Here is a 17,500-nt window from a genome sequence, read left to right as displayed (position 1 = left end):
ATCACCTCTCTGACCCACCAGCTCGCTTCGGCCCACCCTTGCACGCACGCTCTTCGCTTCTTCCTTATTGAATTAGAAGGTACCTCTTACTGGCCCGCCCCGACACTAAATCATCCAAGCGTGGGGGGAAGGGGAGTGTTGGGGAAGCTGAAGGGGGAATGTTAAGATAAGAAAGACCTGAAGATGATGGGGAAGATGTTATTGAGTAGGGTATGGTGTCTGTGCGTGTGCGTGTGCATCTGTGTGTATAGTAAACGGGTGGTGGTGTTCAGTATGCAAGGTAGGGGAAGGGATGAGGTGGTCGGGGTACTGGTTAGTTAAGCTTGTTAGTGGAGGTCACTCACTGAAGGGAAATAAATGAAATGATGGGAAAATTTTTTGATCCCTCGTCTCATGACCATCTTTTCATGTTATTTTCCTTTTTTATTTATGTTTTCTTATTCTTTGTTTCTTATTATAATGATATTTTGATGTTTATTCATTATCTTTTCCTTTATCTTACTTTTTTTTTACTAATGTCTTTTTTTATTGATCTCTTGCTCGTCTTACTTTCAAACTCGCCCAACCCTTCACAAATATAATCTTTTCCTACTTTTTTTTTCTATTCTTCATTCCACCTTTCCATCATCATCCACTTTTCTCCTTTATTCTTCGCCCTATTACTCCCACCTTTCTCCTGCTTACCGTTCTTACTTCATAATGTATTTTCTTCCTTCACATCAATACTCTATCCCATCTTCCCTCCATCCTTCGCTCTACGTCCTCAAGTAATCCTCCTCCTCCTCCTCCTCGTCTCCACCTGCCTCCTCAATCCTTCAGCCTAAGAGCTTCTCACCTGGAAATCAATTAGGGTGAAGTGAATGTACCTGGCGAACACCTTACTATTTCCTTCTCCTCCTCCTTCTCCTTTTCCTCCTCTTCCTTCTCATCTCATCGGGGACATCTTAACTCTTTCACTGGAATGATGGCCTTTTAACATCCGGGGTATTATGTAAAAATGCTTGCAAGATACAGATAGAATAAAAGAAAGTGGTTTATTTAAATGGCCGTAGTGGAAAAGTGTTTAGAAATGTGTGCGTATGGAAAGATTTGTTGTCTAGTGGCGAAGATGTTAATATGGAGAAAAAGAACACATGAATAAAAGAATAAAGGAAGAAAACGAAATAAAGGAAGACAGGAAAAGAAGGTGCTGGAAAAAAAAATCAACCTTCAATGTTATCTAAAGTACTGAATTCTTCGCGATTTTCCAACAATTGACTTACTCGGCCCGGGAACAAAAGCAATCATATAAACTCCGGGTGCAGGTTGAGGGGAAGAAGAGAGACAGCAGGAGGGAGGAAGCGGGAGAAGGGTGAGACAGGGCGAAGCAGGAGGCACGCCACCCAGCAACCCTCCATCCTGACGCAGCCGCGGGAGTAAAGTTAGATATAGATATATATTTCGCCTTTGTCCAGCACCCACAAATGAAACGGCAGGCGGGCAGTGAACAGATGGGGCATTTGTGAGGCGTGTGGTACCCTCAGCTGTGTGCAGGCAAGAAGAGGAGGAGGAGGAGGAGGAGGAGGAGGAGGAGGAGGAGGAGGAGGAGGAGGAGGAAGGCAGGACAGCAATAGTACGTGCCAACACCACCATGTTTCCATCAAAGGAGTTTCAAATCGGTGTGTGCAGCAGCTGACTCACTTTCCCTGTTAAGAATCACTTGCGCTCTCTTGCGATGCTTCCAGTTGCTATTCCCCCGACCAGCCACCCGCCGCCTCCCCTCTCCCTCCCCGCTCGGTGCCCTTGCCCCCACCGACCCAAAACTCTTCTTTCCGGTGTCAATTCCAACCTCTTCCTCGCATATCGTATACAACCCTCCTCTTGTCGCTACCAGACACATACAGGCAGACAAGCACACAGGAAGGCAGGCAGGCATGGAGACACACACACACACACACACACACACACACACACACACACACACACACACACACACACACAAAAGGGTAGCAGCAACAACTGCTCGCATTTTTTTCCCACGTCAAGTTGAGCGAAATCTACTTCCTTTTTTCCTGCCGCCTGTGAGGCCCCACAACCCGCCCCACCTAACCCCGCCCAGCATCACCCCGCCGTGACGATGGCTGGCGCAAAACAAAACCAAGAGAAAAAGACGTAAGTAAAATGTTCTTGGTTCAGGATAGTTTTTCGTGCACGGATGACACAAGGCAAGGCTGTACATAATGTATAGGAGCAACACTGTGTGGTTACATCTCGCTGTGTAATTACCAACCCTGAACGAAAATAGCTTTATAACAATTCTTTTGGTGGCACAGCTGTCTGCGCGCCGCGGAGCGTAACCTAAAAAAGAATATAAATAAATGCAGCGGGTTGCGGGGTGGAGCGGGTGCCCACGGCGCCCCAGACCCTGGGTGACCTGCCAGCACGCCGGGTGGAGCGTGTGACCCGCCGCGGCCCACCAGGTTCATCTTCGCGGTACTGATGGAATCTGCATGTTGTCCTCGCTCCGCTGCACACGCAAGCGCACGTACGTGCGCACATACATGGACGCAAACCCCAGCGCGGCGCGGGAGGACGCACACACACACACACACACACACACACACACACACACACACAGAACAAAGTTGCAAGCAAACACTAGTATGCATACATACATACATACATACATACATACATACATGCAGTCTCGTGCAGTTATAGTGCACCGCTTACATACGCTCCCTTCCCTCCCTCCCGGGCCAAGCAGAGGGAGCAAAGAGCCGCATCTGCGTGCTGGCGAGCGAGGACTGACCGGCAGACTGGCAGCAGGACAGATGACGAGGCGCCGGGCAGACACCCGTGGAAGTGAGCCGCGAGGTGCTCATGGCACGACACACCAGGCCGATTCGCAGCGCAGAGACACGCCGCCGCCACGAGATGGATGAGGTGGCGGCAGGCCGCGGACAGGACGGACAAGCCGAGGCCAGCGGGGGGCGCGGAGCACACACCCACACCCTGTGAAACACTGGGCTGGGGGCGACGTGTGAGTGGCGGCGCCCCGCACTCTGTTAAAGGCCTGTCGTGCTGCCCACCGCAAAATAACACAGGCGTCAGTGATGGCGTCCGTGGCGGCAACACGTGACTGGCGAGCGGCAATAACACACACCTTACCCAGGACGCTCTGAGGGGATTCCGGGCACGTCTCGCCCACCTCCTCTCCGTCTCTCAAAGACTGCGACTTTTATTTCTCTGTTCTCCCCTGCCCACCACCACCTCCTCCTCCTACTACTACTACTTCTCATGCGTTTGGTATCTTCTTCCCATGTTCAGGTGTGTGTGTGTGTGTGTGTGTGTGTGTGTGTGTGTGTGTGTGTGTGTGTGTCCAGCAGCAAACAGCCTCCTGTGTGCTCCGCTGGTCAGTGGTGCTCGGCGTGGCCATGACGAGGCCCTCTGATAGCACTGAAGGAAGAGCGACTGGGGCCAAGGGGCTCCCAGCGGGGGCCTGCACGCCCTCACCTGGGTAGAGTCCTTACCTGTACTGCCCCCCATCCCACACTTCCCCCAAGCTCCATTACCCACACCCAGTGCGCCGCATGCCTCTCTCTCTTGTATCGAAGGCCATCTGCGGCGGGAAGACAGCGGCAGCGGTGGCGGCGGCGGCGCTGGATGATGGACAGCCCTTTATCTCGGCGTGGAGCAGCCCCGCTTGGCCAGAAGGAGGTGGGGATCTCTTAGTCACCTCCTCTCCGCCCCCGGGAATCGAGACACGGGCGCGCCTTAAGCAGAGCACACACGAGTCGACAGTCGTAGTGAGCAGAGCGCCAAGTAAGGCCAGGGCACAATCTGTTTCCCCCTGAAGCACTGCCGGGCCGCGCAGACACGCCCAGTGACAGCCCAGCGCCATCATCAGGCTCGTCCCGGCCCGGCCCTAATGATACGCAATTATCCTGGAAATTAATAAGCCAATGAAAGACAGGTTTTAGCTCCAGCAATTGCTGATAACCGCAGCATTAACTTGAGGCGAGAGAGAGAGAGAGAGAGAGAGAGAGAGAGAGAGAGAGAGAGAGAGAGAGAGAGAGAGAGAGAGAGTGTGTGTGTGTGTGTGTGTAAGGCAAAACGAGTTCCCATTTGCCGCCGCATCTGTCCCGCTGGAGTCGCTCAGACAATCACAGAAATTAAAGGCGGGATGGGTGGCGGGGGGACGGTGGCGCCGGGGATGGAGGGCCGGCTGCTGCTGCTGCTGCTGATCATAACGCAGGGAAAAAATAACAAACAAGACGGCCGCGATGGAAGGGAAGGGACTAAGGGAGAAGGGGGAAAAAACGGTGAAGGAGGCGGGCAGGATGGTAATGGAACGAGAGAGCACAAAAGGAGGAAAGGAGTGAGAGGATGAGGGGAGAAAGAAAAGGGAGGGATGAAAGGGAAGCATAAACGAAGGACGGGTTTTCATGTGAAGAGGAAAAACGAAAATATGGAGCAAAAATAGTCAACAGTGAAAGAAGGGTAAGACGTGGAGAGGGAGAGAGTATGGAGAGGAAAAGAAAACACAACATGGGAGGGAGGGAGGAAGATGGGCAGGACCTACGGCCAGAGAAGGGGAAAAGGGGGTAGGGGGGAAAATGGGAGCATATGCCAGACAGGGACACAAACACAAGGGAGGGAGGAGGTGAAGGGAAAACACGTGGACCAGAAAAGTTCCCATGGCGGTGACACGTGGCTTTCCCTGTCCTATTTCCCTTCTCCCCCTCCCCTCACAGACGAGCCCAAGCCCTGGCAACCCTCCCACAATGCCTACGGGGAGATGCAGCCGCCTACCACGCCTGCCGGAAGCAATATCACGCCCTCACGGTTCGTCCCACGCCGCCTGAGAAATGGGCGTCAAAGCGGCAGATTGTAGGATATTTCTAGGCGCCCGTGGTCAGCCGAGGCTCTTTGAAGCGTCCCTTGAGCGGCTTACCAAGGCTCTTGCTTCTTTCCTCCATTTTCTGAGGCTTTTGCAAAGCTTCTTTATATAAATGTTCCTATTTTCTTTTTTTTTTTTTTTATTCTTCTCTTTGTGCCGAGGTTACTTACTGAAGCCTTATGTTAGTGTTTGTCTTTTGTTTTCTTATATCATCTCTACTTATTTCTTTCTTTCTAGTAATTCAACTTATTTCATCATTTATTAATCTCTAAACCTTCAAATGTTGTGTCTAAAAACTAACTTTTCTTTAGTGTTTTTTTTTTGTTCCTTTTATTTATTTCATTTTGTCTCTCATGTATTACTACTTTTCTCTCCAGTAATCCAACCTCTTAACAATACCACTTACTTATCTACGAAGCTTCACAATATCGCCTCAAAGATTCTTCCAAGGAGCTTTTTCATGTTATTTTATAGACACACTCATTCTTCTAAAGGTTGTGTGTCTCTGTGACTAACGACTATTTATGCAGGACGGAGCTCAAACGTTCCTGCCTCTGATGAAAACGTTGGCAGCCACATTTCTGGACACTACCGATCCCTGCTAAATAGATAGACACAGTTTGATCCCTCTGACTTCTGTTAAACCTTCATTGATGTACTCGAATCCTCCTCCACGCCTGGAAACCTGCAGGAGGAGGAGGAGGAGGAGGAGGAGGAGGAGGAGGAGGAGGAGGAACAACAACAAAGATGCAATGAAAGAGAAAGGTGAACCTATAGTGGAAGATCACGAGAAGGTGGAGGGAAAAGAAGAAAGAAGAAGAGGAGGAGATGGAGGAATAGGAGGAGGAGGAGGAGGAGGAGGAGGAGGAGGAGTTCTCTTCTCTTTCCGACATCAACAAAGCAGCTCCACGTGTCTCACGGTTCACAAAATGGCGGAGATTTGACATCCGTAACCACTTAAATCCCCCTCTACACCACCCCGACCTATCCTCCCTCCCTCACTTCCCTTTTTCCCGTCCTCCCCCACTTGTGATTAGACAACCCGCGGCGCCCCTCCCCCATAAACCCCGCCCACTTCGCCCACTCCACCCCACCCTTACTTTCCCTGCTCCCGGCTTTCTGTCTCTTTCCCTCCTCATAGTTCCTTGTCCTTCTGTCTTTTTCCTTCCCTTTCTCCCTCAACTTTTTTTTTTACATTTATACCTTAATTTTCCTTGTCTCTGTCATTATCCTTATCTTTCTGCCTCCTTATCTAAATTTTTTTTTTTCCCTCCCTTTCACCCTTCTTAACTTAATTTTCCTTGTCTTTCTGCATCTTTCCCTCCTTCTCTCCCCTCTTACTCTCTCTTCTTCCTGTCTTTGTGTCTTTCCCTCCCCTTCTCCCTGTCTCTCCTTTTCTTTAACTCCTTTTCTGTCCATGAACATTCCTTCTTCCTGTCTCCCTCTCCTAATTCTCCCCCTTTTCCCCCTCCTTACCTTCCCCTCTTTCTCTCCCTCTCTCACTCATGCACCTTCAAAACAACACTACCACCACCACCACCGCAGCCGCCACCACCGCCACCACTTACCTACCTACCTACTTCCTTAGACGCCGCGACACACTTAGCAATATTTACCTTGCTCCCCTTACCTGCCTGCCCTACCTTTCGCTTGCAGTTCGCATTTTCACCTAGATCTCTTGCCCCGTTTACCTTACTTTTGTTCATGGGGGTATTTTGCTTGAGGTATGTTGACTCCCCCCCTCCCCTCTCTCTCTCTCTCTCTCTCTCTCTCTCTCTCTCTCTCTCTCTCTCTGTAATACTATCCATTTTCGTAACTAAAGAACCACAAGACTAGTAAATAGACGGTCTCGTGGCTCTATCTCTTTCACACACACACACACACACACACACACACACACACACGCTACTCTCCCACAGACTCGACAACAAGATCGATGAACACTCGAAATAAAAACGTCCAATTGGTCGGGGGTCGTGAATGAGTGCCCGCGGTTGCCCACTCTCGCGATTAATGCAAAAAACACCTTTATATGCACCAGCCGCAGCCCGCCAGGCCCCGCGTGGCTCAATATCAAATTTAATGGAACACTGTGCGCATCACTCACCCGCGGGAACACTCAGCCACGTGTGTGAATATTATTAAATTTGCACCAAAAACAATCTAAAATAAATTCACACTCAGTAACTCGCGCCACTCCATTTATTCGTCATGGACACTAGGAAATAACTTAATCGAGCATGTCTGTATGTGGCCCACCCTACCTAGCCCTTCCCTGCCTCTCCCCTCGTCACCCTTCCCTTCCCTACCCTTAGCCTGGCCTCACCCTCTGTCCTCTCTCTCTTCTCTCACTACCTCCCAGCTTTCCCCTCCTCCCACTACAACTACTACTGCTGCTGCTACTACTACTACTACTACTACTACTACTACTACTACTACTACTACTACTACTACTACTACTACACTACTACTACTACCACTAATACTACTACTAACACTACTGCTACTACTACTATTACTACTTCTATCCCTTCTAGTTATCCTACTTTCACTATGCTACTGCTACTACTACTACTACTACTACTACCCTTTCTAACCACATCCCTCCCTCCTTTTCTCCTTCTACCCCTCACAACCGTCCAATTCTCACCTATCTTCCCTTGCTAACACCACCACCACTCGTCACTCCCCTCCCTTGCAGAGTCTCACGCCCCTCTATCCGTCCCCTCTCCCTGCCCTGCCATCACGCGCCTCTCCCCCCGTCACTAAACACCCATACACTGGGGAAACAATTTAGCCGTGGCATCCGGTAGCTTGATCAGCCAACAGTGACACCATTGTAGCCTGCCGCCTGTATTGCGTGTGCGTGTGCGTGTGTGTGTGTGTGTGTGTGTGTCTGTGAGTGTGTCCGTGTGTGTGTTGCCTTATCCACCCCTCTCTCTCTCTGCCTGTATCCTCCTCTTCCATCTTCCGGCACAGCAGCGGCTCAGGTCAGGCACGTAAGACATAAACATGAGATAAACGCAATCTCTAAGCAAATTTTTACCAATATTTCTGAGAGTGGAAATCCGATGTTTCTAATAATTCCCCCTCCAACGCGGCGCAGCTTCGGTCACGGACGAAATATTAAAATCGCGGCCAACATGGAACCTTCAGAACCAACCGCGACGTGGAATTCCAAACAAAATTTCAAAAAAAGGGCGAAATATAAAGCGGTTCCGGTGTGTCTGTGTGTATGTCTGAGTTTTCTTGATGTTTCAGATAGGGAACAGAGAATATTGTTTTTTTCTTTTCTTCAGTGTCAGTCAGTTTGTAAGAAAAGGAAAGGTGAAGAGAAGGGGTAAAAGAAATAGGAGTGAGTGAATTAGGTGTCAATGGTACAATAGTAATGTTGGTGATGGCCTATATAGCATACTAGTTGTGGTGGTGGTAGTGATGGTACTGGAGGTAATTAGTGATAGTAATGATAGTAGTAAGTGGTGGTGCTGGTGATGGCGTTAGCAGTAGTGGTAGAGGCCATACCGGAAGAGACGCGGGGACATAAATACACATAATGAGTCTCCATCTGGCGGTGACAACACAAAAATTAATCCCCTTCACGCTGCACACTCGCTAACCTGCACCACCACCACCACCACCACCACCACCACCACCAAGCCATCCAGCCTGTCCAACCTCGCGCGCGGAGTTGACAGGGAGGCAAGCAAGTCCCTCCACCTCCTGCTGTCTCCCTCAAGATCTCGCGGCTTCATACTTTAACTACTTTTTGCGTCTGCGTCTAAAAGGTTGTGGAAAGTGTGGGGGACAAAAGAGGATGAAAAATACCAGGTGTTGTGGACTTAAAAAGAGAGGAGACCGAGATACAATCGAAAATTACATCTCTGGCGGTTTGAAGGCACGTCCGAGAGAGAGAGAGAGAGAGAGAGAGAGAGAGAGAGAGAGAGAGAGAGAGAGAGAGAGATACGGACACAAACAGATGTACACGTGTATATAAGGGAGAAATAAAAACCAACATTATTACCACCTGCCGTTTTTCTCATTCTTTTGCATCCTCCCGCTTCATCAAATCCACCTGCCTCCGTATACCTACTCACCTGCTTACTTACCTACTTCACCTCCCTTTACCTGTCTGCACTTCACTCCCCTCACTCCCCTATACCTGCTTGAACACCCTCCCCCCACCCATCCCCTCCCCTCTCCCTCAAACCCTAACCACTTCACCAGGTTGGCCGTCTTCCCTCAATCATTCACTGGTAATCTACTTATAGCAAAGTTAATCCCGAGGGGTTACGTGGCTCCTACCCTGCCACCTCCTCCCCTCCCATCACCCCTCTCAAAGCTCCCCCACCTCCCCACTCCCTGCCCCTTCCCGCCGCACACCAGCCGGAGCGTGTAATCCTATTGGGGTAAGAGAAGTAAGGAAGGGGTGAGAGAAGGGTGAGAGAGAACACTGTAGGAGAGAGAGAGAGAGAGAGAGAGAGAGAGAGAGAGAGAGAGAGAGAGAGAGAGAGAGAGAGAGAGAGAGAGAGAGAGAGAGAGAGAGAGAGAGAGAGAGAGAGAGAGAGAGAGAGAGACGAATGGTAGAGTGAAGGAACCGTGCAGTAGTGGCTGAGAGAGTAGGAAGGAAGGAGTGAATGGGAGAAAAGAGAGAGAGAGAAGGAAAGGAGGAGGTGGATGAGGGAGGAAGGAGTGAGGAGGAGGGTGAAGGAGCCGTGATGGAGGTGGAAGGAGGCGAAGCGGATAAGACTTAATGCATGTATGTTTCGTGATTAAATCAAGTGGACTTCAGCGGGTCTATCAAGCTCACTCTATTAAAAAGTCACTCAGGCATTTAAAAATTATGCAGCGGCCAAGATTTAAAGGGGAGGAACTGAGCACCGACCCCTTTACATTGCCATTATCATTAGTAACAGTCGTATTTCCCCCCATCATCACAGTAATGCCCTAAGTAATTGTAGAAGTCCCGGGGAAGAGAAAGAAGTGAATGAGGATGAGAAGACAAAAATATCAGCTGAAGTGATTTACTGGGTATTAGCTCTGCGCCGGACAGCCTAAACCTTTCCAGCGGCTAAGACTGAGGCAAAAAGAGACGAGGAGGAGGAGACGGAGGGAGTAGAGGGCCCGCCAGACTGACCACACGCGGCTCAGGTGACGGGCCGCCGACCACCACCTGGGCCCAGACAGGTGAGCCGGCCAGGTGTACAAGACGCGGCAACTCTTCACCTAAATTCCTCGATAGAAGACAAAAAGCACAAAAGCAAAACACTAATCCAGGCAGACAGACAGACAGACGGGCTTTAATGCACTTTTAGACGGCGAAAGAGACAAACAACAACAAATATAACAACAGGAAGCATAAATAACTACATTATTTTTCCTTTTTTGTACATTTTCAAACCAAAACACTTTTAGAACAAGAAAACAAACACACAGAAGCGATTATAACACAGAAACTCAAGAATACACACGGAAACATAAATACACACTCTCTTTCTCTTGTTCTGGTCTCCAAATCACTTACTCGACTCGTGAATGGGATATATAGGCCTACCATTTTCTTACCCTATTATGAACGGCCGGATATCTTGCGTAACTCAATACACCCAAGGCTACCGAATATTCTAACCGGCTTCAGCTCCTCCCGATGGTCCGATGGGGTGGCGGGGCAAGGAGTTGACGGGGCGAGGACATGAATAGGGATGACTAGGGTATGGAAAAGGAGACTATGGAGTAAAAGGGAAGGAAAGAGGAGGATTGGGTTGATGGGAGGGAAAGGGAAAGCACGTAATGGGTGGAAATAAGTGTTAAAAATGGCGATGGTGAGGAAAATTATTGTGATGAAAGAGAAAATGAGGTGAAGGTGGAAATTATGAAGATGTAAAAGTGATTGTGATTAGAAAGAGAAAGTGTACTTGACGAGATGACAGTGAAAGTGATAAAGATGAGAAAATGAATACAATGAAAATGAAAAGAAAAAAAAAATTATATGGAAATATGAGCTCAAAACGAAGAACAAAAATCTACTGAGTATGAAAAGTATTTACACAAGAAAGAACAAAAAGGGAAACATAGAGTAAGGGAAAAAATAGTGGAAAAAAAAAAAAGCGTAAAAAAGAGTTAAAGGCGAGATGAGTCCTTGGTTTAGAGAGGGAGAGGAAAAGGAGAGTGAGAAGTAATTTAATCTATTCCAGTGTTCGCTCGTTCGATACAAAAAAAAATATGTATATATAATAGAAATAAAAAAAAAATACTAACTTTTTGCATGTTCAGTTTCATCCGTGTTTTTAGCAGAGCGTCAATCTAGGTAACATACTTTTATATATTTTTTTTAAAACTCTCTCTCTCTCTCTCTCTCTCTCTCTCTCTCTCTCTCTCTCTCTCTTCCTTTTACCAATCATGAACTCCTTTCTCAGTTTCCATTACTTTCTCACGTTTTTTCCTTGCCACCTTATAAAGTATGCAGAAAAGCAAAACTAAATTATAATAAAAAAAATTAATCTAAACTCCTCTTCCTCCTCCCTTTTCTTCCCTTCTTACTAAACAATAAAATTGCACCATACAATTTCCCCAAACTTCAATAAAATCCTATATATCCCAAACTCTCTCTCTCTCTCTCTCTCTCTCTCTCTCTCTCTCTCTCTGCCTGTCTGTCTGTCTGTCTGCTCCAGCAAGTCTCAATAGGAAAGAAAGTCAATTAGTCTGTGTTAAAATGGAGAAAAAGAATGGTGTCTGCGTTCACTGCTCTGCTTGGCTCTGCATGAGTGAATGTTGCATGAGTGAATGTTGAAGAGGGCCTTTGTATGTATGTCGTGATGCTCTCTCTCTCTCTCTCTCTCTCTCTCTCTCTCTCTGACGGAATACATTACTAGAATTCCTAAGTCTAGTCATGTTTGAAGCTTCGGAAATCATGTCAGAAGCAGGGTTGATGTCTTCTCTCACTCACTCACTCACTCACTCTCTCTCTCTCTCTCTCTCTCTCTCTCTCTCTCTTGTGGCCGCCCGTGGAGGGATCACATCGGATCACTATAGTGAGAGTAATAATGTGATTGGGTGTTTAGGAGATAAATTACCCTTGGGAGATGCATTATAACTTCCCTCTCCCTCTCCCTCTCTCACATAAGAACACTACAACATATAAGTTATCCCACCATTACAAACTCCCACTCACAAACCCTCCATAAACTCCCCCATATACCGTACACAGCTCCCCCACACTCCCTCTGCCTCTCCCACTGTCACCCTCGCCACCCAGTCGCTCCGAGCCCCTTCCGTCCCAACAGCCGCCGCAAAACTTCCATCTGTTCTTTCCCTGGCAGGCGAGGGTGTTCACGGGGCTCAGTTGACGCAATTACGAGTGGAACTGTCACTACAACGCCAGGAGATGAGAGGGGAATAAAGGAGGGAGAGGGAGGAGGGAGAGGAGGAATAGACAACAGTGGTAGATGGGTAGGGAGAGAAATAGCCAGTAGAATTGTGGTGCGGAATTGAAAAAAAAAAAGAAAAAAAAAAAAGAGCGTGGATGTTGGAAGAGAGGGTTAGAAAGTGGTAAGAGACGGAGTGCCAGAGAGACACATACGTACACACACACACCCATGCACCGAAGCAGGAAGCAAGATGGGAGCGCGACACGAGAAAAGAAACGGAGTAAGATGATTCCGCGGCGTCGCTGAGGAAAATATTAGCCCTGAATGTCACATAAACCGGGTTAGGTTGGTAGTGAGCCGGCCATGTGGGGAAATATTAAAGGCGTCCCCAGGGTGAGGCGGGAGGGAGGGAGAGGCGACGTGAAATAGAGGTGTTGACTTGCTTTTATAGCGAGGCAAGTGTTGTGGGGCGGCGCAAGAGGCAGGGCGTGGGAGAAGGTGTGGCCGTGTCCTGGGGCGCAAGGGTACAGCCATGGCTACATTAGACACCTTAAGATGCTGAACGGCTCTCCTCCTCCTCCTCGTCTCTTCACCTTCAGCGGCTCCTTTGATAGCCAGCCACGAGGGTCGCACGGCCGGCGATCACAGAAGAGGCTTGTGGCCCTCACACCACTTAAGTAATTGTGGGTATCCATCTATCGCTACCGCCCTGACCCTCCCTGCCCTCTCCAGCCTCACTCAGGCACCAGAAAGCACGGAGGCACTGTTCCTAAACTAAGCTCTCATTCTCCAGTTTCTCTACCCTAAAGATTTCCACCCGGCCCCTCCACCGGTCCTCCTTCTCTTCCCTCCCTCTCCTTTGCCGCCGTGGCCAAAGAACTTCAAGTATAGCAAACACACCCTCCTCTTCATTTTCCTTTCAGGCGGACCGCGCAAACCTCCCTCCCTCAAGCTGAACTCCGCATAAAACCGCCCGGCGTACCGCAGCCCTCCAGCAACAGTTGACCGCCGCCAGGAGAACTTTGCGCCTCCACCAGCTTCTCCTGCCTGTGTGTGTTACCTCCGCCGCCACCGCGGCCTCCTTCGAAGCCTCCCTCGTCGCTGTCACATTTCCGTAAGACACGACTGAGGACTATTGAGGTTTCGTGGAGCTATTTTTGTATTGCACCTTATGGTTTACACGCGTTTGTACCTAGTTCCTTTAAATTCCTCCTCCTCCTCTTCTTCCTCCTCCTCCTTTTTTCATTTTTATTTCCCTCACAGCAAAGGCCTTCTCACTCCTCCTCGTCCTCCTCCTCCTCCTCTTTCGTCCAATTGACCTCTATCATAGACATTCTTTACTTCTCCCTCTTATCATTAATACTCATCTGTTATACGTTATCATATTTCTCTCTCTCTCTCTCTCTCTCTCTCTCTCTCTCTTCCTTCCCTTTTATCACTAAGCACTGGTCGAGAGAGAGAGAGAGAGAGAGAGAGAGAGAGAGAGAGAGAGAGAGAGAGAGAGAGAGAGAGAGAGATTAATGATATAGAAAATAACATGAAAGTGATAATACAGCGGATAATAAGACAGAGAATTATAACGAGGGAAAATATTAGACACAGATGAGGTACAGGTGGGACATAAAAACGCCGGTAAAACAGGTAACCTAATGACCAGGGGCACGTCTCCGGGGAGGGAAGAGGGACATCACGCCGGGAAATATTTGCCTTCAGGATTTGACCAAGGGAAGGATAAAAAATAAGTAATAAATAAAGTAAAATGTAGTAGTCTTGTCATTTCCCACCTCCTCCTCCTCCTCCTCCTCCTTCTCTACCTTCTACTCCTCCTCCTTCGTCAGTAGAGTTTAATCATGTCCCTCACTCAGGAATCAATTATATAAAGGTGGTAGAGGTGGTGGTGGTGGTGGTAAGGTTGGTGATTGCAATGGTGAGAGGAATAGGTGAGGTTTGGGTGTTAAAATACCTGATGAAAGAATAGGAAAAGAGGAAGGCAAAAGAACGACTACACACACACACACACACACACCGCGTAGTGTAGTGGTTAGCACGCTTGACTCACAATCGAGAGGGCCGGGTTCGAGTCCCGCTAAGCGGCGAGGCATATGGGCAAGCCTCTTAATGTGTGGCCCCTGTTCACCTAGCAGTACATAGATACGGGATGTAACTCGAGGGGTTGTGGCTTCGCTTTCCCGGTGTGTGTTGTGTGTTTATGTGGTCTCAGTCCTACCCGAAGATCGGTCTATGAGTTCTGAGCTCGCTCCGTAATGGGGAAGACTGGCTGGGTGACTAGCAGGCGACCGAGGTGAATTACACACAAACTAGTAGCGCCCAGAACAGATGGAGGTTGAAGAGAAGGCCAGAAATCTTCACAAAACACAAAATATTCCACCAAAACACCTCACTACTCACTCCTTTAATCCTCAACCCTTCCTCCTCTCCCATCCTCTTACTACCAACACACTATCCCCGCTGCCCTACTCCACTCCACGAACCCGACGCCCTTCCTGCTCCACCCCCCACTCTACCCTCTCCACCACAGACACCTCCCGCCTCCCTCCCACCCCCTCACGCTGGCAGGACTCATTACAAGTTACACACAGGAGGTAAATACGAACACTCACACGTAAGCTGAAGTACTCGGTTCGTGGGGGACTGTTTCACTTGGTTTCCAGCAGAGCAAGTCCCGCCGCTCTGTGGGTCGACCTCAGATAACCAGGCCACGGTACTCCCCCCCTTCACTTCTCCCTCACCCTCTGCCTCTCTCTCTCTCTCTCTCTCTCTCTCTCTACCCTTCCTACCTCGCCTGTTACCTATGTTGCCCCTCTCTCCCTTCTCCTCCTCTTCCTCCCAGTCTCGCGTCTCCTTTAAGAGTCCGAACATCAACCCTTACGCCGCCGTCATATAAGGATGTAAGGCTCCCTCCTCGTGTCATTTCCCAGCGCCCTTCTTCCCTCACGGCCGCTACTTTCGATGCTAAAACCAAGAAGGCTCCACCCGTAAGATCGCTACCCTGGGGCACTCCGCTGATTGTACCACTTCACTCACTCTCCATTTTTTCAACCCTCTTTTTTTTCTGCTACTCTCGCGGTACTGACTCACAGATGCGCCGATCTTGTTTGTTAGTAAAGTGATACCGTGTTCAAGATTGCCTAAACTTCCTTCTACAGGCGCGCGGCGAGGCTGTGAGGAGGCAGCCCTGGGAGGAAAGCAGCTGGAGGAGGAGGAGGAGAGAGCGTGAGGTAGTACGCTAGTGAGCCTGTGGAGAGGATTAAAGATATGCTTCTCTGTGTGATGGTGTGAAAAAAAAAACGGTATTTCTCCACATGCTCTTCACAGCTTCTACCCAAACACCACCACCACCACCACCACCATAAAACACCATCACTAACAATGCCACCCATCCCTTAACCACCACCACTACCATCACTTCCACATAATAACTTAAAATACCACCCATCACATGCTGTTCCTCTCACCTGGCCGCCATAAACTAATTACTACCCCCATCAACACCTGTCCCGTGAAGTGCCACCTTTCCAAACTCGAATATTACGCTTCAAATCAATATTTATGCCAAACAAACTTCATTTCAACAACTCCTCTTTCGCGTCACTTGCCCCGCGCCCCCACAAGTTGCTGATATCGATAAAAAGAATTCCACCTGGACACCGTAAACTTCAAGACAGGAGTGGTTAATTAAAATCCGGGCAGTGGAAAAATGTAAGACGGTACTGGGGTAGAAAAAAAATATCTGTCGTGCAGGAAACTCAGCGAACAAAAAGGCGGAGATTAATCCCGCCATGACAGGCAGGAAGAGGCAAAGGAGGTGACGTAGAGATCATTCAAGGCTACAGAGGAAGGTTTTGGAGACACCTATGTGCTTCCTTAACTCCTTGATATCCTGCGGTGTCCAAGTAACGTTTTAATCTTAACCCATTCAGTACTATGACGCGTTTTCATATTCCTTCTGCTTACTATTTGGTGATTTTACAAAGCTTCAGAAACTCATATGGGGACTAAACTAGTGAAGCCTGTAGCCATTAATCTTCTGATTTCCATACACCTCTCTTAATGTAAATAAAATCATGTAATCACACACACAAAAAAAATGCGTCCCAGAAGTGAAGGGGTTTAGACTTACAAGCACATTTTTCTATACTAAGCGTTTTCATCACTCTAAAAAGAACCAAAATCATCTTTATTCCCTCAATGTTATTTACAAAAGCCACTGAGATTATTATGTTGTAATGAATGTTCTTTGAAGGTGAGTTCACGGCCCAGACATCTAAGCCTAACCTAACGATGCTGATTTAACCCCTTCAGTACTAGGACGCATTTTTATCATGGATTTTGGGTACCACTATGCGATTTTATTCCCATTAGAAAGGGTCTATAGAGATTAGAAGATTAATGGGCAGAGTCTTCACTGTTTTACTCTCCACATAAGTTTCTGAAGCTGTATAAAACGACCAAATAGAAAGCAGAATGAACACATCCTCGTACTGAAGGGTTAAGAAATAGACGAAAAACACACACACACACACACACACACACACACACACACACACACACACACACACACACACACACACACACACACACAATCTAGAGACACGTAAACGTTTTTCCTCTCATGTTTATCTCGAGTCTATGCAGGGATACAATAACACCTTAATCCAGTAACTAAGGACATCCAGGGAGTGCCTGAGGGTGGAAATCTCAGCTACCCAGACTCCCACCCGCGGCACACCACCAGAGAAAGACAGACACTGCACCGTCTCTCCACCCATCCATTCCCGGCGGCAAATGTGCGTGATAATCAAAATAAATGGTCTCGCGGCTCCGTGTTCCCGGTAACCAATTTGTTTCACCCATAACAGCGCCCATTAACAGCACACTCCCTTATACAGTCAGCGAATCTCGTCAAAAAAATATAAAAAAAGAAGGGGTTTGAATCCACTTATTCCGCTGAGGTACTGATAGCGCAGCCCATTTGTGGCGATCCGATCCTACTGTTGGAATAAATAAATAGATACCCATGGCTTCCAATCCCCCTTGTCGGCCGTCCGTGCTCCTCCCTTGCCTCAACACTGGCCAATCCTCTTACTTTACTCTCGGATTCTCTTCAATTTGTTTCAACACCAAGGCAGCTTATCTCCATGGATCTGAAAATCCCAAGTAAACCATCACAGCAAAACATTCCCGTAAATTCGGAGAGGGAGAGAAAAAAAAAAAAAAAACACGTGACATTCAT

At 48.3% G+C, this 17,500-nt stretch overlaps 2 protein-coding genes across 6 annotated transcripts in view; one reads left to right on the top strand and one right to left on the bottom strand.

Moving 5' to 3' along the window:
- The window catches only part of LOC123506372 (plexin-B-like), a 409,390-nt gene that overhangs the window by 375,976 nt on the left and 15,914 nt on the right, over positions 1 to 17,500 (bottom strand). The window lies entirely within an intron of this gene.
- Positions 3,573 to 12,225, top strand: LOC123506155 (proline-rich receptor-like protein kinase PERK10). The gene is made up of 4 exons (XM_045258071.1): positions 3,573 to 3,804; positions 4,737 to 4,827; positions 9,151 to 9,288; positions 12,087 to 12,225. The coding sequence occupies exons 1-4, from the start codon at positions 3,573 to 3,575 to the stop codon at positions 12,223 to 12,225; spliced, it is 600 nt and encodes a 199-aa protein (XP_045114006.1).

The sequence above is a fragment of the Portunus trituberculatus genome, chromosome 19, assembly GCF_017591435.1.
Source record: "Portunus trituberculatus isolate SZX2019 chromosome 19, ASM1759143v1, whole genome shotgun sequence".
NCBI lineage: Eukaryota > Metazoa > Arthropoda > Malacostraca > Decapoda > Portunidae > Portunus > Portunus trituberculatus.
Note: the sequence above shows the minus strand (reverse complement) of the source record. Positions and strands in the feature narration are given on the sequence as shown.

What these genes read in the sequence shown, in the direction of transcription:
- LOC123506155 (XM_045258071.1), top strand. Translation starts at nt 3,573, where the DNA reads ATGCCTCTCTCTCTTGTATCGAAGGCCATCTGCGGCGGGAAGACAGCG. An exon ending in CGTAGTGAGCAGAGCGCCAA is followed by an intron (nt 3,805 to 4,736) that starts GTAAGGCCAGGG and finishes CTCCCCTCACAG; the next exon opens with ACGAGCCCAAGCCCTGGCAA. An exon ending in AGCAATATCACGCCCTCACG is followed by an intron (nt 4,828 to 9,150) that starts GTTCGTCCCACG and finishes ATCTACTTATAG; the next exon opens with CAAAGTTAATCCCGAGGGGT.